The 23779-nt window shown below is 39.2% G+C and overlaps 1 protein-coding gene across 2 annotated transcripts in view; it reads right to left on the reverse strand.

Moving 5' to 3' along the window:
- Window positions 1–1119: 1119 nt before the first annotated feature.
- Window positions 1120–23779, reverse strand: part of si:ch211-39i22.1 (magnetosome-associated protein MamJ) — a 90405-nt gene continuing 67745 nt past the window's right edge. The window contains exons 9-12 of one of the 2 annotated variants that reach the window (XM_061879030.1): window positions 22914–22928; window positions 12957–13073; window positions 10348–10407; window positions 1120–10257 (exon numbers count right to left, since the gene is read on the reverse strand). In XM_061879030.1, the coding sequence (XP_061735014.1) occupies window positions 10229–10257; window positions 10348–10407; window positions 12957–13073; window positions 22914–22928 (221 nt within the window). In that variant the 3' untranslated portion in view covers window positions 1120–10228. The remainder of the gene's footprint in view (window positions 10258–10347; window positions 10408–12956; window positions 13074–22913; window positions 22929–23779) is intronic. The other variant, XM_061879031.1, reaches the window with a different exon arrangement.

The following is a 23779-nucleotide window of genomic DNA, read 5'->3' on the forward strand; positions in this document are numbered from 1 at the left end:
CCTCAGGCAAATCATATAGTTGATGTAATGCCCATATCGGCTGTTCAGATTTACTTTACAAAAGAGAAGTGTACGATACTTCTCTTGTTGTCTTATTTGAATGTGACTTTATTAAATGTATTTATATTATCATTTGGTGCAGCCGGGCCAGAGCAGGAGGAGATAGAAAGAGAAAAAAAAGGAAGACAGGGGGAAATTGTGGGGATAAGAGGGGGATTAGACGGAGAGACAAAAACAACAGCAAATACAACAATAACAACAACAACAATAGAACAACACCAGCACATACATAATATGTACAAATATGGTCGTAAAAGTGATAGCAAATAAGCAGTTAGTGGAATAAATAATATAGTAATGACAATGAGCATTTTTACACTAAAACTGGAGCAATACAAATTCCAATAGAAAAAGCGCTATTGATCATGAACAAAACCAATAGTTTATCTTTATTATCAACAATAAAGTTGTTCAAATGCAACGATACGTATACATAATGATAGCTAAAAAGATAATAAAAAAATAAATAAATAAATGAACAGTTAAGAAAACCACTGTCACTAAATACAGTTGGTCGCTACATCTGTAAGTGCAAGTTAAAGCTGTACTATGTAAAGCGAAAGCCATTTATCAACAACATCCAGAAACACCGCCGGCTTCACCGGGCCCAAGATCATCTGAGATGGACTGATGCAACAAGAATGGGAAAGAATTCCACTTTCAAAGCTTCAACAATTAGTTTCCTCAGTTACCTAACGTTTATTGAGTGTTGTTAAAAGAAAAGGTGATGTAACACAGTGGTGAACATGCCCTTTCCCAACTACTTTGGCACGTGTTGCAGCCATGAAATTCTAAGTAATTATTATTTGCAAAAAAAAAAAATAAAGTTTATGAGTTTGAACATCAAATATCTTGTCTTTGGTGTGCATTCAATTGAATATGGGTTGAAAAGGATTTGCAAATCATTGTATTCTGTTTATATTTACATCTAACACAATTTCCCAACTCATATGGAAACGGGGTTTGTAAAAACCAACACCTCAGCAAGGTGGCGTGGGACAAGTGAACGATACAAGCACAAGCTGCTGCAGAGTACAGTAAATCATACAGACAACGCAAGACAGCCGACATGTTTATTTCAACCCTTAAAACATTATTTACACAACTCCACCAATGTCTGATGACGTGAAAAACACAGAATAGTCATATAAAAATGATCGGGTGTAAGTCAGAAATGTTGTGAGACCGCTTTTGCAAAATTGTCGTCACGCACAATCGTAGTTTTTGCTGTTTGGATAACAAAGAAGGCAGCACTACCATGCATGATCATGCATTAATTCAGGGGTTCTCAAATGGGGGTACGCGTACCCCTGTGGGTACTTTAAGGCAGTGGTCCCCAAACTTTTTGTATCTGTGGACCGGTCAACGCTTAATAATTTGTCCCGCGGCCCGGGGGGGGGGCCTTTTTTTTTTTTTTCCTCTGTCATGAAAAAGGGACGTTTTTGTCATGAAAAAGGGAGGTTTTTGTGGTTGGTGCACTAATTGTAAGTTTATATTGTGTTTTTTATGTTGACTTAATAAAAAATAAAAAATATATATATATATATATATTTTTTTTTAGATAAAAATTAATTTTAAAAAATTCTGCGGCCCGGTACCAATCGGGGACCACTGCTTTAAGGTATTCCAAGGGGTACGTGAGACTTTTGAAAAACATTCTAAAAATAGCAACAATTGCTAAAAATCCTTTATAAATATATTTACTGAATAATACTTCAATACAATATGAATGTAAGTTCATAAACTGCTAAAATAAAATGCAAAAATGCAATATTCAGTGTTGACAGCTAGATTTTTTTTGTGGACATGTTCCATAAATATTGATGTTTTGTGAAGAAATGTTTATGAATCCAGATGGATCTCTATTACAATCCCCAAAGAGGGCACTTTAAGTTGATAATTACTTCTATGTGTAGAAATATGTATTTATAATTGAATCACTTGTTTATTTTTCAACATTTTTCAGTTATTTTTATACATTTTTTTCCAAATTGTTCAAGAAAAAAACACTACAAATAAGTAATATTTTTGCACTGTTATACAATTTAATAAATCAGAAACTGATGACATAGTGCTGTATTTTACTTCTTTATCTCTTTTTTTTTCAACCAAAAATGCTTTGCTCTGATTAGGGGGTAGTTGAATTAAAAAAAAAAATTTTTCACAGGCGGTACATCACTGAAAAAAGGTTGAGAACCACTGATGGAGAAATGACTGATTCATTGGGCCTTGAAGCAAATGATACAAATTAGAATGCCATGAAAGCAGAGGAGTATCAAAATATTTCATTTAAATGTCAATAAAGGAATTGTTGTCAAATACCCACCATATATAGTAAGTGTGATTTTTAATGGACACGTTCTCCACATTACACGTAATTGCGGCAAGACTGAGAGTAGCAGCCCCTGTCATGTTTTGCAGCTTAATAAATGACAACACGAACGCCCTCGGTAACCACTGAGCCGTTTTTAAAGGGACCACAGCAAGTGTAAGGCAACGGAAAGAACACACATTTAGATGTCGGTATTTTCTGCTACAATATAGGGAAAACATTTTTTTTTTACTCTTATAATAAAGCCTCTAAGGCAGTGTTTCCTACAAGAACAATCACACATCGAGCAAGTACAGGCGTCACGTATATAATACAACGTACATTTAGGGACTGACTAATGTGATATTATGGTGGAAAAGACAAACAGCAGCTGGCTTGCTCTAAACCAGGGGTCACCAACGCGGGGCCCGTGGGCACCAGGTAGCCCGTAAGGACCAGATGAGTCGCCCGCTGGCCTGTTCTCAAATTAGCTCAAATAGCAGCACTTACCAGTGAGCTGCCTCTATTTTTCAAATTTTATTTATTGCTCGATATTTTTAATTCTAAGAAAGACAAAACTTGAATTTGAATATCCAAGAAAACATTTTAAAAACTTGGTCTTCACTTGTTTAATTAAATTAATACATTTTTTTACTTTGCTTCTTATAACTTTCAGAAAGACAATTTTAGAGAAAAAAATACAAGCTTAAAAATGATTTTAGGATTTTTAAACACATATACCTTTTTACCTTTTAAATTCCTTCCTCTTCTTTCCTGACAATTTAAATCAATGTTCAAGTAAATTTATATTTTTTTTATGTGTGTCATTCAATTTTCCTAATGTCCTCTGTGTATTTAATTTAGATTCCCATGTCTCATGACACATTATCTGTATGTAATATTTGCTGGATTTCAGATAGTTGTTTGTATGCCATGTTGTTCCAGACCACAGCAAACGTGACCTAGCTCGCAAACATTTTAATAAATCCATTAGAAGAAGACAGCCTGCCATTTCCTTAAACTTGGACACACACATCTATACCTTTGGCCATTCTGAGCCGGGAGTTTACAGAAGTTATCTCAGTCTGTGAAAAGCCTCTATTTTACTAATGATTTCAAATGTTGCAAAAATGTGTAAAATTAAAATACAGCATTTCTGTCAACGAAGATTTGTGTCAGACTTTGATAGTAGTCTAATATAGCTAATGTAGACACTTACATCATGTGTTGCCTTTAGCGATGTCCGATTATAAAGAATAATAAATACATTTTAATTTAATTTTTCATTTTAGCTTCTGTTTTTTTCAACGAAGAATATTTGTGAAATATTTCTTCAAACTTATTATGATTAACATTCAAAAATATTATTCTGGCAAATATAGAAAATCTGTAGAATCAAATTTAAATCGTATTTCAAAGTCTTTTAAATTTATTTAAACATTTTTGTTCTGGAAAATCTAGAAGAAATAATGATTTGTCTTTGTTAGAAATATAGCTTGGTCCAATTTGTTATATATTCTAACAAAGTGCAGATTGGATTTTAACCTATTTAAAAAATGTCAACAAAATTGTAGAATTAATCTTAATCAGGAAAAATTACTAATGGTGTTCCATAAATTCTTTTTTGAATTTTTTCAAAAAGGTTCAAATTAGCTAGTTTTTCTCTTCTTTTTTTCGGTTGAATTTTAAAGAGTTGAAATTGAAGATAAACTATGTTTCGAAAAATTTTCATTTTTTTCCCATTTTCTCCTCTTTTAAACCGTTCAATTAAGTGTTTTTTTCATCATTTATTCTTTACAAAAAACTTTCCGTAAAAGGAAAAAAAATGTACGACGGAATGACAGACAGAAATACCCTTTTTTTAATATATATATAAATTTACAGATTTATTTATTAAAGGTAAATTCAGCAGTTTGGCTATTTCTGGCAATTTATTTAAGTGTGTATCAAACTGGTAGCCCTTCGCATTAATCAGTACCCAAGAAGTAGCTCTTGCTTTCAAAAAGGTTGGTGACCCCTGCTCTAAACGAAGAGGCAGACTTTGATGACGTCCAAACCATCCTCGGGAACAATATTGGTGCACTCACAATGCTATCTTAGAGCTGTGTTTTTCAACCACAGTGTGCCGGGAGAGATTACGTCATTTCCCCTATTAGGGTTAAAAATATTTTTTTGCAAAGCAGTAATTATAGTCTGCAAATGATGTGTTGTTGTAGAGTGTCGGTGCTGTCTCGAGCTCGGCAGAGTAACCTTGTAATACTCTTCCATATCAGTAGGTGGCAGCAGGTAGCTAATTGCTCTGTAGATGTCGGAAACAGCGGGAGGCAGGGTGCAGGTAAAAAGGTGTCTGATGCTTAAAGGTGTCTAATGCTTAGGGGTGAGTGCCCTTAAGAAAAGGCTTTGAAGCTGAGGGAAGGCTATGCAGAACAAAACTAAAACTGAACTTGCTACAAAGTAAACAAAAACACAATGCTGGACGACAGCAAAGACTTACTGTGGAGCAAAGACGGCGTCCACAAAGTACATCCGAACATGACATGACAACCAACAATGTCTCCACAAAGAAGGATAAAAACAACTAGAATATTATTGATTGCTAAAACAAAGTAGATGCGGGAAATATGGCTCAAAGGAAGACATGAAACTGCTACAGGAAAATACCAAACAAAAAAGAGAAAAAGCCACTAGACAATAACTAAAACACGACACACAGGAAAACAGCAAAACCTCCAAATAAGTCAGGGTGTGATGTGACAGGTGGTGACAGTACACCTACTTTGAGACAAGAGCTATAGTGATGCATGCTTGGGGATGGTTTAAAGTCATATCCAAGAATTAGGATGGAGGCACTGTCTTTAACGTCCTCTACAAACTTTACTAACAGAGTGCCAGCCCAGCCACAGGTCTTACTTGTCTTCTGTGGGTGCACTTAGTGACTGCCAAACATAGTTGGTCAACAGCCACACAGGTCACACTGAGGGTGGCCGTATAAACAACTTTAACTCTGTTACAAATATGTGCCACACTGTGAACCCACACCAAACAAGAATGACAAACTTTACTAACAGAGTGCCAGCCCAGCCACAGGTCTTACTTGTCTTCTGTGGGTGCACTTAGTGACTGCCAAACATAGTTGGTCAACAGCCACACAGGTCACACTGAGGGTGGCCGTATAAACAACTTTAACTCTGTTACAAATATGTGCCACACTGTGAACCCACACCAAACAAGAATGACAAACACATTTTGGCAGAACATCCGCACCGTAACAAAACATAAACACAACAGAACAAATACCTAGAATCCCATGCAGCCCTTACTCTTCCGGGCTACAATATAGACCTCCAGCCCCGCCCCCTATTGATCAAGTATGTCTTGCAGTCACTTACGTGGGTGTGCAGTAGCCTCACACAATGTGTGACCGGGCCGGCACACTGTTTCTATGTTTGAAAGGCGGACGAGACGACCGATTGTAGAAGACGTTTAAGGCAGTGTCATCATGACACGCCCCTAAGATTACAACGGGAGATTGTCGGGAGGATGCCTGATATACAGGTGTTTCCCGGAAAGGTCGCAAGAGTTGGCAAGTATGGTGCTAGGGCGGGGAAGCCATTCAAAGAAGGTGAATTCCTTCAACAGTTCACGTTCGATTTTTTTAAGAAATATTTTCTCTGGGGATAAGTTGATTGGCAACACTAAATTGGCCCTAGTGTGTGAATGTGAGTGTGAATGTTGTCTGTCTATCTGTGTTGGCCCTGCGATGAGGTGGCGACTTGTCCAGGGTGTACCCCGCCTTCCGCCCGATTGTAGCTGAGATAGGCGCCAGCGCCCCCCGCGACCCCGAAAGGGAATAAGCGGTAGAAAATGGATGGATGGATGGATTTTCTCACGGCCCAGCCTCACCCAGTTTCTGCATCCAGTGGCCCCCATGTAAATTGAGTTTGAGACCCCTGTTCTAAACAGTGCTGCTAATAATACCACACATTTTCCCCCTTTTTACGACACATTTTCTCGACCGATGGTTTTAAGACTTTATGTTGTCTTTATCAATGCTAAAAAATTTACAATTTTTTCTTTAAATAAAAAAAGCTGCAGACTGCATTGCAATACACTAAAAAAAATGCAAGTGCACCAATATTGCCGTGGCTATTAGTGTCGGTTTGTTGGCAATTTTAGAGACATTCAGTGAGTCTACAGGTGGGACAAGCCAGGCGGGGACAGGCAAAGGCACTCTAACGGACAAACCACCGCATCACAACGAGACTCACGGACGTCACAGTATGTCAAATATGTCGGGGGAGCTTTCATCACCTCATGCAAAAGATAATACAACAATTAATAGAAACAACTAAAAAAGTTAGTCGCAGTAAGTTGACCATCAGTTTATAAAAATGTCCCATAATGCAACCATTTGGAGAAAAAGTATTGGGAAACCAGGCTACTGTCGAAAGGCACAATCTACAAGTTTTAACAGTTTAACAGTCCTACAAAATGTGTACCTTTTGATTCAGCTCGGCACCAATCAAGGCATAAAATGTTTAAATGTTTTCGTTTCACAGGGTTTCCCAAAGGTACTGGTCAAGAGCCGAAAAAATATTTTTTATGATTATTTTCCATCTCCAATAACAACCCTGTCAGTCATTTTATCGGTGGTCAAAAAGGGCACTTGTTGTGTCATCTTGACCCTTGAAATTGGCAAAAAATGACATATGTACTTTAGTAAGGGTATTTAAAAAATACATATACATTCAATTTGCAATTTTTATTTAATTTGATTCTAAGTCAATAAAAAAAAATGTTCAAGAATCGATTAAAAAAAAGAAAAACATTTTTTTTGGTGCTTTTTTAAGTATATATTTGGATAAAAATTTTTAACAAATATTATTGATATATTTTACTGTTTCTTTTGTTAATTTTTAGTATTGTATATAATAAGTATTGTATTTGTATTTATTTTCAATTGCTTTGTAATTTTTTATCCGAAGTGTTGTAAAACTGGGACGAGATTGGAACTCTTATTAAAATGGATTAAAATTCAGTGATTTTTTTTTTTAACACAATTTTAAAAATACTTTTTTAAAGAGATCTTTTTAGAGGAACACTGCATTTATGTCAACAGGCAAGAGTAGCTATTGTAACCTGTTTTGAAAAGGTTTTATTATAATTTGCTGTATTTTCCGGACTCCAAGCCACAGAAGAATATAAACAGAGTCCACAAAATTTGAAAAGAAACACTTTTTTTTTTTCATATATTAGCTGCACCAGACTATAAACCGCAGATGTATACTGGTACATTGTAAATTGAGATATTCATTTAGAAAGACTTTGTAAATATTTATTTACATGCCTTAATTGTTTCCAAAGAAGTCCTGTAACAAGGCAGTAAAACGGCTGATCAAACAAAACACAAAAGTCATTGATGACTATTCATCCTTAATTAGATTAATAGAATTTTCTCTTTTTTTTTTTATTAAACTTTAATATTTTTATCAGAATGTGTAAACACTTTTGAGTTTGAACAGTTTCTTGTAGTGAATCCTTTAAGTACATTGTTTGATTTAATTGCTTAATCCAGGGGTATCAAAACTTTTTCCACTGAGGGCCGCATTGGAAAAATTAAAACATGCGGGGGCCATTTTGATGTTTTTCATTTTCAAACCACAACAAAATATATGTATTTTTAAAATGTATTTTACCTTTAGGGCTCCCGGGGACAATAAAGGGTCTCAGTTATTAAAATGTTAGAAGTAAGTCAAATTTTTATTATTAATTTTTATTTAACGCTTACAGTAAATCTCTATATCAACTTTGAAAAAAAAAAAAAAAGGTTTTATGTTTTTTCTGTCAAAAACATCTTTATTTTTGTAATAGTAAAACTGAAATATGCCGTATTTGGTAATTAGAGCCCTTAAAGCAGTGGTACCCAACCACCGTGCCGTCGCCCGATTGGTACCGGGCCGCAGAAGAATTTTTGTATTAATTTTTATTTAAAAAACCAAAAAAAAAGTTTTTTTTTTCTAAATGAAATCAACATAAAAAACACAATATACACTTACAATTAGTGCACCAACCACAAAAACCTCCCTTTTTCATGACCAAGAAAGAAAAAAAAAAAAAGGATTTCCCCCCCCAGGCCGCGAGACAAATTAGTAACGCCCGGGGGGGTGTCCTTTTTATTTTTTTATTTCTTCTTTGTCATGAAAAAGGGAGTTTTTTGTGGTTAGTGCACTATTTGTAAGTGTGTATTGTGTTTTTTATGTTGATTTCATTGAAAAAAAAAAATATATATATATATTATTATTATTTTTTTTAATAAAAAATTCTTCTGCGGCCCGGTACCAATTGGGCCACGGCCCGGTGGTTGGGGACCACTGCCTTAAAGGACACCATTGATTTTAATGATTTAATATATTTGAGTAATCACAGTGAAAGGATAATTAAAATACCACTAAATATATTTGGGATCCAAAAGGTGCCCCACTCATAAAGTGATACATTTTTATTAGGTTTTTTATTTTTTTTTTACTTTCAACACTTACGTCAAAAGATGAACTTCAGATATATCCGTCAATTTTACGTTTAAACTATTATTTTGTTTGTTTTATGCTATTTTGTCAAAGAAAACTACACAATATATGCAATATTTACCACATAAAACATTTTAAAGTGAAATATTTGAACTAATTGTAGCTTTGAAAATAATTCATTATAACATGGATTTTTTGGTCACTATTATTTTTTTTTTTAAGCAATGGCAAAAAAAAATCAAAAATAAAGACTAAAGAAAAAAAAAACAGCCTCCATGGCAGCTTTGTGTCAACATTGCCACTTTTTCTCGATAGATTTCACCTAAAATATTTTTAATGTTCTTTTTTATTTTTGTAATAGCATTTCCAGAATGAGTGGCGGGCCGGTAAACAATTAGCTGCGGGCCGCAAATGGCCCCCGGGCCGCACTTTGGACACCCCTGCTTTAATCCATTCCAAAATGATCTGTTAGCGAAGAAAAATCCATATTTTAACCGCAGGGTTCAAAGCTTGAAAAAGCTCCTCTCAGCCCCGAAACCCAGACTCTTATTGTTTACTTTTTCACAAGATGAAGTAAAAAATCTATTCATTTTTTTTTTTCAAACGTAACCAAAATTATCTTATCAGTTTGTCGCTGCACTCGCATATTCATATCATTCTAATCCTAATTTAGGTAGTGTCAACAGCACCCTGTTGTCCGTCCACTAACTACTTGTGCTCCTGGGCTCGGTTGTTTGAAAATCAAGGCTTTACAGATGCCACTTAACCTGTGCATTGTAGCAGTGTGCTTTGCATGATTTTTATCTTTTGGTTAAAGAACAATTTAACTCCATTTCCTAAACTAATAATACACATGTCCTCTTTGTGTCAACACAAAGTGATAGTATATTATTTGTTTCTTTTTCTTGTTGGTTAAAGGAGTTGGTTAAAGAGAATATAGTGGCTGCTTTGAAATATTTCAACCCTGTCGCATGGATAGAATTGTAGAATCGGCATAAAAAAGACATCAGTTTTGTAAAAAAAAACAACCAAAAAAGTCCACAAGAAATTCCTACAAACGGGCGGGAGGCAAAAATCTACCATTATATCATTTCTTTTTATAAAGCTTCAGTATACTATTAATTTAACTATAAAGTCTGGCCGATTGTAACACAATTTGCACGTTTTGTTGCTCATTCTGTGTCAATGAATACACACACACACACGCCCACACACACCCACATACAGCCCCATATTTGGGCCTCACAGTAACGTAGTTCCACAGTGCAGATGGAGCCTAGAACAGTGAGATCGCCGCTTTGCTTGAACGTGCTTGGTCGAGGTCCTGTCACTAAGACGACTTCAGTAGGTTGCTAAGGACTGCAAAAAAAAAAAAAAAAAAAAAAACACACACAAGATGTATTATTCATTGTATTAGTATTAAACGGACATGCTGTGTGTTTGTCGTACCCTGAGGATCTGATTGAACCTCCCCTGCCTCAGCTTTGCGTGCAGCCTCTGGATCCTCCTCTAAAGAAGAGGACAATGTGACACATTACATTTCACGCAAGGCTATGAGCTGTTTTTTTTTTATTAGGGAGCACTCAAGTAGAGTATTTGCATATTCATTAATACATGCAAGGTGTAATCTTGGATCGTAGCCTTACAATTACAGAGGGGGGAACCAAATGTAGTGTGTAGGAGGGGAAATAGAAGATTATTTTTCAATCCAGGTAAAAAAAAAAAAAGTCTTATATTAGGATTTTTGTATTGTTTAGACAATATAATTAATTCACAGTATTGAAAAAAAATATAATATAGCATTTATTTATTATTGAAAATGTATTATTGGCAATGAACAAACAAAAAAATGGCAAAAAAAAGTATTCAAATATTTACATAAAAATATATCATATCATAGAAGGTAGCCAAAATTTAACTAAACAAATTTATCTTTCAGGCTTTTATATGCAGATTGCCTTTAGGAAAATATACATCATATTGTTAAATACATTGTAATATATATTGATAGTATAATATTATATAAAAAAAAACTAATCATAAACATCTCGATTTGAAAATAAATCTATTTTAGTTATTTGTTTCAGTTTTCCAAATTAATATTTACTAGTAAATAAATGTATCACATTGGGAAATAATAAAAAGGAATAATAAAAAGTAATGATTTTTAAATGTAGACATCCATCCAGCCATCCATTCTCTACCGATTATCCCTTTTGGGGTGGCGGGGGGTGCTGGAGCCTATGTCAGCTGCATTCGAGGCGGAAGGCGTTGTCACGCCAAATTTCTTCCCTCTACAACCCCCCCCCCCCATTTACTTCCGGGGTCATGATAAATACAGATGTTTTGTTAACGCTATATTATAAAAATACAGACGTTTTGTTAACTCTATGTTATAAAAAAATGAAAACAACAATTTACAAACACAAGCTATGGGATGATGTAAGAGGAAACGTGACCCCGGAAGTAAATGTGTCATCCAATAGCTTGTGTTCGTAAATTGTTTTTTGAATTTTATTTTTTATAATATAGCGTTAACAAAACGTCTGTATTTTTATAATATAGAGTTATATTTTTATAATATAGCGTTAACAAAATGTCTGAATTAATCATGACCCCGGAAGTAAATGGGGGGGGGGGGGGGAGGTTTTTGTAGGGAGGAAGAAATTTGGCGTGACAGCGTCGTACACCTTGGACAAGTCCCCACCTCAATTATATTAAATTTTTAATATTTAAAAATATATTTTGATGTTTTTATGTATTATTCATATATATATATATATATATATATATATATATATATATATATATATATATATATATTATATATATATATAGTTTCAATCTGAAGTAATAATAGAACGTTAATTATTTTACAAAACGTATATTATAATATTTCAAAATATATTCTAAATGCAGAAGATTATATACTACCTCTAGTATAAAAAAAATTAATAACAAATATTTTTATGTATATATATGGTCAAAGAATACATACATGGTTTCAATGTATAACAATTAAGTATTGCACCAGTTAAAACACCTACTCCTTCCACGTATCTTTTAAAGAGTCCCTATTTGTCTACTACAGTGTTTTTCAACCACTGTGCCGTGAGATACATTCTGGTGTGCTGTGGGAGATTATCTACTTCCACCTATTTGGGTAAAAAATATTTTTTGCAAACCAGTAGTTATAGTCTGTAAAGGATGTGTTGTTGAGTGTCGGTGCTGTCTCGAGCTCGGCGGAGTAACCGTGTAATACTCTTCCATGTCAGTAAGTGGCAGCGGGGGGGGTCCTTTTTTTTTCTTTGTCATGAAAAAGGGAGTTTTTTGTGGTTGGTGCACTAATTGTAAGTGTATATTGTGTTTTTTATGTTGATTTAATAAAAACATTTTTTTTTTTTTTTTAAATAAAAATGAATACAAAATTCTTCTGCGGCCCGGTACCAATCGGGCCGCGGCCCGGTACCAATCGGGCCGCGGCCCGATGGTTGGGGACCACTGATTTAGTCAACAACGGCACTTTATTAGCAAATTATAATTACTGATTTGCAAAAAAAAATATTTTTTACCCCTGATAGGTGAATTTAGATAATCTCCCACGGCACACCAGACTGTATCTCACGGTACACTAGTGTGCCGCGGCACAGTGGTTGAAAAACGCCAGACTGACGGAGCGCAACAAGGCTGCATATACTGCAGGGGGAGCAAAAAATATTCGACTTGCATGTTGCACCCACATTGTGCCACTGTCTGAATTGACTGTAAATATCAACAGTGCTGAATGAGCAGTTTTAAGACGCGATGGTCGTGTGTGTATTGACAACTCATATAGCTGACCTTGCTGATATACAGCCGCGTTCTATATGAGGACATTCTATTTGTCCTGCTCAATTTAAAACCAGGGGACATTTAACACAGATGAAGTGTATCATCCGAATATATTCCACTCTATAATTGTGTTAAAAAGATATGACTAAAATAGGATTCCCTGATCAAACCCCACAGGACAACGTCACAATAAGTTGAATAAGAAAAAAAAAAAGACTGTGATTTACCCTGCATTGTCCTGAAGCACAGTTTCTTCTTCTGATAGGTATAATATCCAGTGGCTGCTCCCACAACGGCCACGCCCATTGCACACAGGATTGCTGCCAAGGTGCCGGAGTTGTTTTCTAAAATCAAAACAAACAAAAAAAAACAAAAGCAAACTATTACTTTTGCAGCTTCTTCTTACAGTTGTCTGGTTTCCAGTTCGAAAGTTAAGTATCTTGTCTTTGCAGTCTATTGAGTTTGAGTTTATTTGGAACATGCAAGCATACAACACGATACATCACAATTTCCAGTTTCTCTTTTCAACATGTTCGAAAAGGAGTAGGAAGAAGCAGAGCTCATTTAATCCTCCTACCCCTTTTCTTTTACATAACTTTGGTTCACCTCCAGTTCTCAATTTAAATAAATGATAAATGGGTTAAGAAGGGGGACCGGAGGGTGTGTTCCAACTATCGTGGGATCACACTCCTCAGCCTTCCCGGTAAGGTTTATTCAGGTGTACTGGAGAGGAGGCTACGCCGGATAGTCGAACCTCGGATTCAGGAGGAACAGTGTGGTTTTCGTCCTGGTCGTGGAACTGTGGACCAGCTCTATACTCTCGGCAGGGTTCTTGAGGGTGCATGGGAGTTTACCCAACCAGTCTACATGTGTTTTGTGGACTTGGAGAAGGCATTCGACCGTGTCCCTCGGGAAGTCCTGTGGGGAGTGCTCAGAGAGTATGGGGTATCGGACTGTCTGATTGTGGCGGTCCGCTCCCTGTACGATCAGTGTCAGAGCTTGGTCTGTCGGACACATTTCCAGTGAAGGTTGGACTCCGCCAAGGCTGTCCTTTGTCACCGATTCTGTTCATAACTTTTATGGACAGAATTTCTAGGCGCAGTCAAGGCGTTGAGGGGTTCCGGTTTGGTGGCCACGGGATTAGGTCTCTGCTTTTTGCAGATGATGTAGTCCTGATGGCTTCATCTGGCCGGGATCTTCAGCTCTCACTGGATCGGTTCGCAGCCGAGTGTGAAGCGACCGGAATGAGAATCAGCACCTCCAAGTCCGAGTCCATGGTTCTCGCCCGGAAAAGGGTGGAGTGCCATCTCCGGGTTGGGGAGGAGACCCTGCCCCAAGTGGAGGAGTTCAAGTACCTAGGAGTCTTGTTCACGAGTGGGGGAAGAGTGGATCGTGAGATCGACAGGCGGATCGGTGCGGCGTCTTCAGTAATGCGGACGTTGTATCGATCCGTTGTGGTGAAGAAGGAGCTGAGCCGGAAGGCAAAGCTCTCAATTTACCGGTCGATCTACGTTCCCATCCTCACCTATGGTCATGAGCTTTGGGTCATGACCGAAAGGATAAGATCACGGGTACAAGCGGCCGAAATGAGTTTCCTCCGCCGGGTGGCGGGGCTCTCCCTTAGAGATAGGGTGAGAAGCTCTGCCATCCGGGAGGAACTCAACGTAAAGCCGCTGCTCCTCAACATGGAGAGGAGCCAGATGAGGTGGTTCGGGCATCTGGTCAGGATGCCACCCGAACGCCTCCCTAGGGAGGTGTTTAGGGCACGTCCAACCGGTAGGAGGCCACGGGGAAGACCCAGGACACGTTGGAAAGACTATGTCTCCCGGCTGGCCTGGGAACGCCTCGGGATCCCCCGGGAAGAGCTAGACGAAGTGGCTGGGGATAGGGAAGTCTGGGCTTCCCTGCTTAGGCTGCTGCCCCCGCGACCCGACCTCAGATAAGCGGAAGATGATGGATGGATGGATGGATAAATGGGTTGTACTTGTATAGCGCTTTTCTACTTTCAAGGTACTCAAAGCGCTTTGACACTACTTCCACATTTACCCATTCACACACACATTCACACACTGATGGAGGGAGCTGCCATGCAAGGCGCCAACCAGCACACATCAGGAGCAAGGGTGAAGTGTCTTGCTCAGGACACAACGGACGTGACGAGGTTGGTACTAGGTGGGAATTGAACCAGGGACGCTCGGGTTGCGCACGGCCACTCTCCCCACTGCGCCACGCCGTCCCTTTTTATTTATTTATATAACCCCAGTATTATTTAAGCCTGTCCGTTTCTGTTGTTCACTCTGGCAACATCACCTCCTGCACCCATGATATCCATGCTGCTTCTCATTCCCTTGTCTCAGTCACAGTAAGTTTTTGTTATTCATGCCACAGTGCAAGTGTTTTGTTTCATGTTTATAGTTTATAGCCTTTGTGCTAGTCTTTTTGTTTCATAGCCCAGTTTTTGTATATCCGCCCTCGTGCGCACCTTTTGTTTATTCTTTTTGTGAGTAAAATAAAAGATATACCTTCATTCACGCCTTGCTCGCGCCAATTTCTCTTAGCCTCGGAAAAACAATCCACGCCCAAGTCTTGACATTTTCAACTTATATTCAATTGAATAGACGTCGTAGAAATGTAACTTACTTCACCAAGTATTATTTATTTATTTATTCCCAATATACTCAATAAGTAATCACAATAAAAATAAATAAATAATACTTGGTGAAGTAAGTTACATTTCTACGACGTCTATTCAATTGAATATAAGTTGAAAATGTCAAGACTTTGACTTGGGCGTGGATTGTTTTTCCGAGGCTAAGAGAAATTGGCGCGAGCAAGGCGTGAATGAAGGTACATCTTTTATTTTACTCATAAAAAGAATAAACAAAAGGTGCGCACGAGGGCGGATATACAAAAAATGGGCTATGAAACAAAAAGACTAGCACAAAGGCTATAAACTATAAACATGAAACAAAACACTTGCACTGTGGCATGAATAATAAAAACTTACTGTGACTGAGACAAGGGAATGAGAAGCAGCATGGATATCATGGGTGCAGGAGGTGATGTTGCCAGAGTGAACAACAGAAACGGACAGGCTTAAATAATACTGGGGTTATTAGTGAAAACAGGTGTGAGACATGAGGTCAAGGTGAAAACTAATGAGTTGGCATGGTAATAAGACGAACAAGGTAGTGCAAAAACTAGAAACAATGGAGTCTTAAGCAACTAAACAAAAACATGAACAGACATGACAGAAAAACGATTTGCAAATCATTGTATTCTGTTTTTATTTACCATTTACACAACACGTCAAATTTACTGGTTTTAGGGTTTGTATGTTAAATTCGTTTTTTGTACTAAAAAACAAGATTATAGAACATTTTATTTCCAATCAATTAATTATAGCACAGAACACGCATCAAATTAAATTAAAGTTTGATAAAAAATAAACAAAAATAATTAATTTGACATAAATGTGTGAAAAGCGAAGAGTGAGAAGACATTTTGTAATAAGGGGCCCATACTTGCCAACCCTCCCGGATATTCCGGGAGACTCCCGAAATTCAGAGCCTCTCCCGGGACAAACTTTCTCCTGAAAATCTCCCGAAATTCAGGCGGAGCTGAAGGCCACGCCCCCTACAGCTCCATGCGGACCCGAGTGACGTGTCGACAGCCTGTTATCATGTCCACTTTCCCACAATATAAACAGAGTGCCTGCCCAATGACGTTATAACTGTAGAATGATCGAGGGTGAGCTCTTGGTTTCTTATGTAGATTTATTGTTAGGCAGTTTCATTAACATCCTCCCAGCGCGGTAACAACACACAACAACAGCAGTCACGTTTTCGTCTACCGTAAAGCAGTTTGTCTGCCGTAAACAGCAATGTTGTGACACTCTTAAACAGGACAATACTGCCATCTACAGTGCATGCATATGTGACAATAACATCTACGGCTTTTAGAGGAGTGGTTCTCAACCTTTTTTCAGAGATGTACTCCCTGTGTACATTTTTTTAATTCAAGTACCCCCTAATCCAGGGGTAGGGAACCTATTGCTCTCGAGCCGGATGTGGTTCTTTTGATGACTGCATCTGGCTCTCGGATAAATCTGAGCTGACATTGTATAACATGATAAATAATGAATAATTCCACTTGTAATCACAGTGTTAAAAATAATGTTCAAAATATAAAACATTTTCATGCATTTTTAATCCATCCATCCTTTTTTCCACCCCACCTGTTCAAGAAGTTGCTTTATTGGTAAGAAGTTATTTATTTTTCATTGGCTAGTGTGGGGCTTGCCCTCATGGGGGTTCTTCAGACCACCAAGCACCGACATGAGAGCCTGTTTCTAGGTTACAATATTGGTTTATTTTTCAATAAGTCTCTCAGTTGCTTTCCAGCAATTGTCTTTTTCTCTTTCGTTCTCGCTCGCGCTCCTAACCCCGTCTCTCCTCCTGGCTACTGCTTATAACAGAGCGACAGGTGATTAGATATCAAGGCCCAGCTGGGCCATCTACGCACCTGTCACTGACTCCCAGGCCGGTCCTGGCAACATGCTGCTTCACTGCAGGCCACGTCCCCTCCACAGTTAGCTTCAGAATAACAATGTTATTACAAAGAACAAGAGACCTATTATACTCTAAAACATGTTGGTCTTACTTAAAAATGCACGTGTTTAGGTGTGTTCAGTGTTAAAAAAAATATTATATGGCTCTTATGAAAATACATTTTAAAATATTTGGCTTCTTGGCTCTCTCAGCCAAAATGGTTGAAAAAAAAAAAGATAAAGAAGTAAATTTCATCAATTTCTGATTTATTAAATTGTATAACACTGCAAAATATTGCTCATTTGTAGTGATCTTCTTAAACTATTTGGAAAAAAAGATATAAAAATAAGTAAAAACTTGTTGAAAAATAAACAAGTGATTCAATTTATAAAAAATAAAGATTTCTACACATACTGCGATGAGGTGGCGACTTGTCCAGGGTGTAACCCGCCTTCCGCCCGATTGTAGCTGAGATAGGCACCAGCACCCCCCGCGACCCCAAAGGGAGTAAATCATGGGTGCCAAACTCTGGGCCGTGGGCAAAATTTAGCCCGCCGTATGATTTAATTTGGCCCTTGAGGTAATACCAAATTAAGATTAGAGCTGGCCCACCGGTGTTATACAGGGGTGGTGCCGCTGTAACAACGCATTTGCCAACCCCCCGGAATTTCACTGCCCCTCCCGTAAATCTCCCGGGGCAACAATTCTTCCGAATTTCTCCCGATTTCCACTCGGACAACAATATTGGGGGCGTGCCGCAAAGGCACTGCCTTTAGCGACCTCTACAACCTGTTGTCATGTCCGCTTTTCCGGCATAGAAACAATGTGCCGGCCCAGCCACATAATATCTGCGGCTTTAACACACACGAATGAATGCAATGCATACTTGGTCAACAGCCATACAGGTCACACTGAGGGTGGCCGTATAAACGACTTTAACACTGTTACAAATATGTGCCACACTGTGAAGCCACACCAAACAAGAGTGACAAACACATTTCGGGAGAACATCTGCACCGTAACACACGTAATAGAGCAGGGGTAGAGAACCTATGGCTCTAGAGCCAGATGTGGCTCTTTTGATGACTGCATCTGGCTCTCTGATAAATCTGACCTGACGTTGCTTGACACGATAAGTAATGAATAATTCCACTTGTAATCACAGTGTTAAAAATATTGTTAAAATGATAAAACATTCTCATGCATTTTTAATCCATCCATCCGTTTTCTACCGCACCTGTTCAAGAAGTTGCGTTAATGGTAAGAAGTTATTTATTTATGATTGGTTAGAGTGGGGCTTGCCCTCCTGGGGGTTCTTCCGACCCCCAAGCATTGACATGAGAGCCTGTTTCAGGGTTAAACTATTGTTTTATTTTTCAATAAGTCTCTCAGTTGCTTTCCAGCAATAGTATTTCCAGCCCCAACCCAGTCTTTCCTCCTGGCTGCTGCTTATAACAGAGCGACAGGTGATTAGACAACAAGGCCCAGGTGTGCCATCTACGCACCTGTCGCTGCAGGCCCGCAGGCCACGCCCCCTCCACAGTTAGCTTCAGAATAACAATGTTATTACAAAGAATAAGAGACCTGTTATACTCTAGAAATGATGGTCTTACTTAAAAATGTACGTGTTTAGGTATAGCTCGGTTGGTAGAGTGGCCGTGCCAGCAACTTGAGGGTTGCAGGTTCGATTCCCGCTTGTGCCACCCTAGTTACTGCCGTTGTGTCCTTGGGCAAGACACTTTACCCACCTGCTCCCAGTGCCACCCACACTGGTTTAAATGTAACTTAGATATTGGGTGTCACTATGTAAAAGCGCTTTGAGTCAGTTGATAAAAGCGCTATATAAATATAATTCACTTCACAATTCACTATATGGCTCTTACGGAAATGTATTTTAAAATATTTGGCTTTTTGGCTCTCTTAGCCAAAAAGGTTCCCGGCCCCTGTAATAGAGGGTAGGTTGCCCACATTTGAGGTCCTCTCCAAAGTTTCTCATAGTCAGCATTGTCACTGGGTGTGAGTTTTCCTTGCCCTTATGTGGGTTCTTCCAGGGATGTCGTAGTCGTAATGGTTTGTACAGTCCTTTGAGACATTTGTGATTTAGGGCTATATAAATAAACATTGATTGATAATACCCAGAACCCCTTGCAGCACTAACTCTTCCGGGATGTCATAATTTACACCCCCGCTACCACCAAACCTGCCCCCCACTCCCTTCCAATTTTTATTTAAATTTTATTTGATATGCCATTGATATTTTTAAATCATTATTGATAGCTTGATTGTAAACACTAAATTGGCCCTAGTGTGCATGTTGTCTCTCTATGTGATGAGGTGGCGACTTGTCCAGGGTGTACCCCGCCTTCCGCCCGATTGTAGCTGAGATAGGCGCCAGCGCCCCCCGCCACCCCAAAAGGGAATAAGCGGTAGAAAATGGATGGATTTTTATTTAAATTTTATTTGATATGCCATTGATATTTTTAAATCACTATTGATAGCTTGATTGTAAACACTAAATGTGTGCATGTTGTCTCTCTATCTGTGTTGTCCCTGTGATGAGGTGGCGACTTGTCCAGGGTGTACGCTGCCTTCCGCCCGAATGCAGCTGAGATAGGCTGCAGCGACCCCAGAAGGGACAAGTGGTAGAAAATGGATGGCTAGATGGATAATTTGAAACTCGACTTTGCATGTGGGCTTCACGGTGGCAGAGGGGTTAGTGCGTCTGCCTCACAATACGAAGGTCCTGCAGTCCTGGGTTCAAATCCAGGCTTGGGTTCTTTCTGTGTGGAGTTTGCATGTTCTCCTCGTGAATGCGTGGGTTCCCTCCGGGTACTCCGGCTTCCTCCCACTTCCAAAGACATGCACCTGGGGATAGGTTGATTGGCAACACTAAATTGGCCCTAGTGTGTGAATGTTGTCTGTCTATCTGTGTTGGCCCTGCGATGAGGTGGCGACTTGTCCAGGGTGTACCCCGCCTTCCGCCCGATTGTAGCTGAGATAGGCGCCAGCGCCCCCCGCGACCCCGAAAGGGAATAAGCGGTAGAAAATGGATGGATGGATGGACTTTGCATGTCACTATAAAGTTATAGAAGCCTTGCTTGTTCAATATTCAATGCAAAACTTTTTGGGATCCCTCTTAAAAAGGTTAATTTGTTCAACCTCGGCTTTGTTCCATTTTAAATTTTGGCCCACTCTGTATTTGAGTTTGACACCCCTGGAATAAGCGTTAGGTAGAAATGGATGGATGGATAGCTGTAAATACACTCCTCCCCTCTTAACCACGCCCCTAACAACGCATCTCGCCTCCCACCCCCCACCTCCCGAAATCGGAGGTTGGCAAGTATGAAGGGGCCTCAAAATAAAATTCACTGATTTAGCCTGGGGAAGCCCTGGGACAGTCTCACTTTATCGCGTGGCGACCTTGTCTTGGAACAATCCAGGTATGACTGCTGGCTGCCAAAATGTCATCTCAGCTGGAAAGTTCCGCAAAAAAACTGCAGCGAGTGTTGCGTGAGTGTGTACGGGTTTACCAAAGCTTCGTGCCTTAATGCTCTCAACAAACAAGTAAATTATAACACGTGAAAACATTCACAGCGGCGACAAAAGTCTGCACCTGGAACCGGGTTGCTATGACAACACCCATTCATTTGCATACCGTCTCACAGCATGCAACATTTTCAATGATTGCTTCCTCCCTGTTTTTTTTTTTGCCCCCACTTTCCATCGGGTGCAGTTGCCAGGCAGATAGAATGGCAGGATGTTGTGCCGCCACAATAGATGACGAGGAGATGGAAGGATGCACGGTTGTGACGGGGGGTGAAGCGGGGGTGTAAAGGGCAGCCGAGTGAAGGAAATAGAAGATGGGAGGAAGTCCACTTAAAAATAGGAGAGACGAGATGAGTCGCAAAAGAAGTGATGTATCAAGATGAGTCAATGAAAGAGGTGGAGGGCCCGGACGTGTGCGGTGCAGTTTCGGCGCTCTGTACTTTCGTTTTGATTGGGCATGTGTACCTAATGTTGTGGCCCATGAAGACAACCTGTGCCAGCGTGATTCATCGCTTAAAGGCCGACTGACACCCACTACTAGCGACCACGCAGTCTGATAGTTTATATATCAATGATGAAATATTAACATTGCAACACATGCCAATACGGCCTTTTTAGTTTACTAAATTGCAATTTCAAAGTATCCTGTTGAAAACATCAGTATGATGACGTATGCACGTGACATCTCGGGTTGTAGCGGACATTTTTTTCCAACCCGATCCCAGCTATAAGTAGTCTGCTTTAATCGCATAATTACACAGTATTCATCACATCTGTGTTGCTGAATCTTTTGCAATTTGTTCAAAGAATAATGGAGACGTCAAAGAAGAACGATGTATGTGGGAAGCGGTGTATTGCAGCTGCCTTTAGCAACACAAACACAGCCGGTGTTTCCTTTGTTTACCTTCCCGGAGGTGAGGCTTTACTATGGAACAGAGCGGTCAAGCGAACATGGTTCCCGACCACATGTCAACTGGCAGGTTTCGGTGAGAAATTTGTGGTAATAAGTCGGCTCTTACCGTAGACACGAGCGGAGCTTGCGTCAGTTCCTCGTGCACCTGTCAAAGAGGCAGCTGCGTGGCTTCCCTCAGAGACACTGGCGGTCACCACATCCGCGGCCACACCCTTCTGACTTTCAAGTACGGCTATATAATCTCACCACAACACAATAAACTGATAAGGGATTTTCCAGAATTATCCTAGTAAATGTGTCTAATAACATCTGAATTGCTCCCACTGCCCTGTCTTTAGTTTTTGTATTTATTTTTATTTATTTTATTTTATTTTAAGGGACGGCGTGGCGCAGTGGGAGAGTGGCCGTGCGCAACCCGAGGGTCCCTGGTTCAAATCCCACCTAGTACCAACCTCGTCACGTCCGTTGTGTCCTGAGCAAGACACTTCACCCTTGCTCCTAATGGGTGCTGGTTGGCGCCTTGCATGGCAGCTCCCTCCATCAGTGTGTGAATGTGTGTGTGAATGGGTAAATGTGGAAGTAGTGTCAAAGCGCTTTGAGTACCTTGAAGGTAGAAAAGCGCTATACAAGTACAACCCATTTATCATTTATTTATTTATTTATTTATCATTCACTCTAACTTTCCTTATCCAAGAATCTTTCATCCTCGCTCAAATTAGAGGGGAAATTGTCGCTTTCTCGGTCCGAATCGCTCTCACTGCTGGTGGCCATGATTTTAAACAATGTGATTATGTGAGGAGCTCCACAACCCGTGACGTCACGCGCACATCGTCTGCTACTTCCGGTAAAGGCAAGGCTTTTTTATTAGCGACCAAAAGCTGCGAACTTTATCATGGATGTTCTCTACTAAATCCTTTCAGCAAAAATATGGCAATATCGCGAAATGATCAAATATGACACATAGAATGGAGCTGCTATCCCCGTTTAAATAAGAAAATCTCATTTCAGTAGGGCTTTAAATTGTGATTTGTTCAAATTAATGGCATTTATTTACCTAGGCCTTGTGATTAGTGCACCAACGGCGACAGACGTAAAGTATATGTCAGAAAACAAATCTGGGAATGTTGTTGCAGCTGGTTTAACGGGAGGTAAACAAGTAGTTAAAGAGCACTCACCCTCATCTTCAGCAACTGTTATTGGGAAGAAAAAGAACAAAGACAGGTTGGCATTAACATATGAAGTACATACTGACTGAACAACATTTAGGTTAAAGGCAGATTCAGTTTATAAAATCATCACAATTATTATTTAGGAATTAGAGCCGTTTTAAGCAGAAAATAATACTTCAAAGTTTTGTAATTTGATGTAGAAAAGCTATTTCTGGTAATTGCTTTGGAGTAAATTCAACTTAAAATGTTCAAACCCCAAAACCAGTGAAGTTGGCACGTTGTGTAAATCGTAAATAAAAACAAAATACAATGATTTGCAAATCCTTTTCAACCTATATTCGATTGAATAGACTGCAAAGACAAGATACTTAAAGGCCTACTGAAATGAGATTTTCTTATTTAAACGGGGATAGCAGCTCCATTCTATGTGTCATACTTGATCATTTCGCGATATTGCCATATTTTTGCTGAAATAATTTAGTAGAGAACATCGAGGATAAAGTTTGCAACTTTTGGTCGCTAGTAAAAAAGCCTTGCCTGTACCAGAAGTAGCAGACGATGTGCGCGTGACGTCACGGGTTGTGGAGCTCCTCACATCTGAACATTGTTTACAATCATGGCCACCAGCAGCGAGAGCGATTCGGACCGAGAAAGCGACAATTTCCGGATGAAAGATTCGTAGATGAGGAAAGTGAGAGTGAAGGACTAGAAAAAAAAAAGACGAGGGCAGTGGGAACGATTCCCATGTTATTAGACGCATTTACTAGGATAATTCTGGAAAATCCCTTAACTGCTTATCGTGTTACTAGTGTTTTAGTGAGATCATATGGTCGTAACTGTACAACCTGAGAATTGGAAGGATGTGGCCACGG

Source organism: Nerophis ophidion, linkage group LG19, assembly GCF_033978795.1.
Source record: "Nerophis ophidion isolate RoL-2023_Sa linkage group LG19, RoL_Noph_v1.0, whole genome shotgun sequence".
NCBI classification, from domain to species: domain Eukaryota; kingdom Metazoa; phylum Chordata; class Actinopteri; order Syngnathiformes; family Syngnathidae; genus Nerophis; species Nerophis ophidion.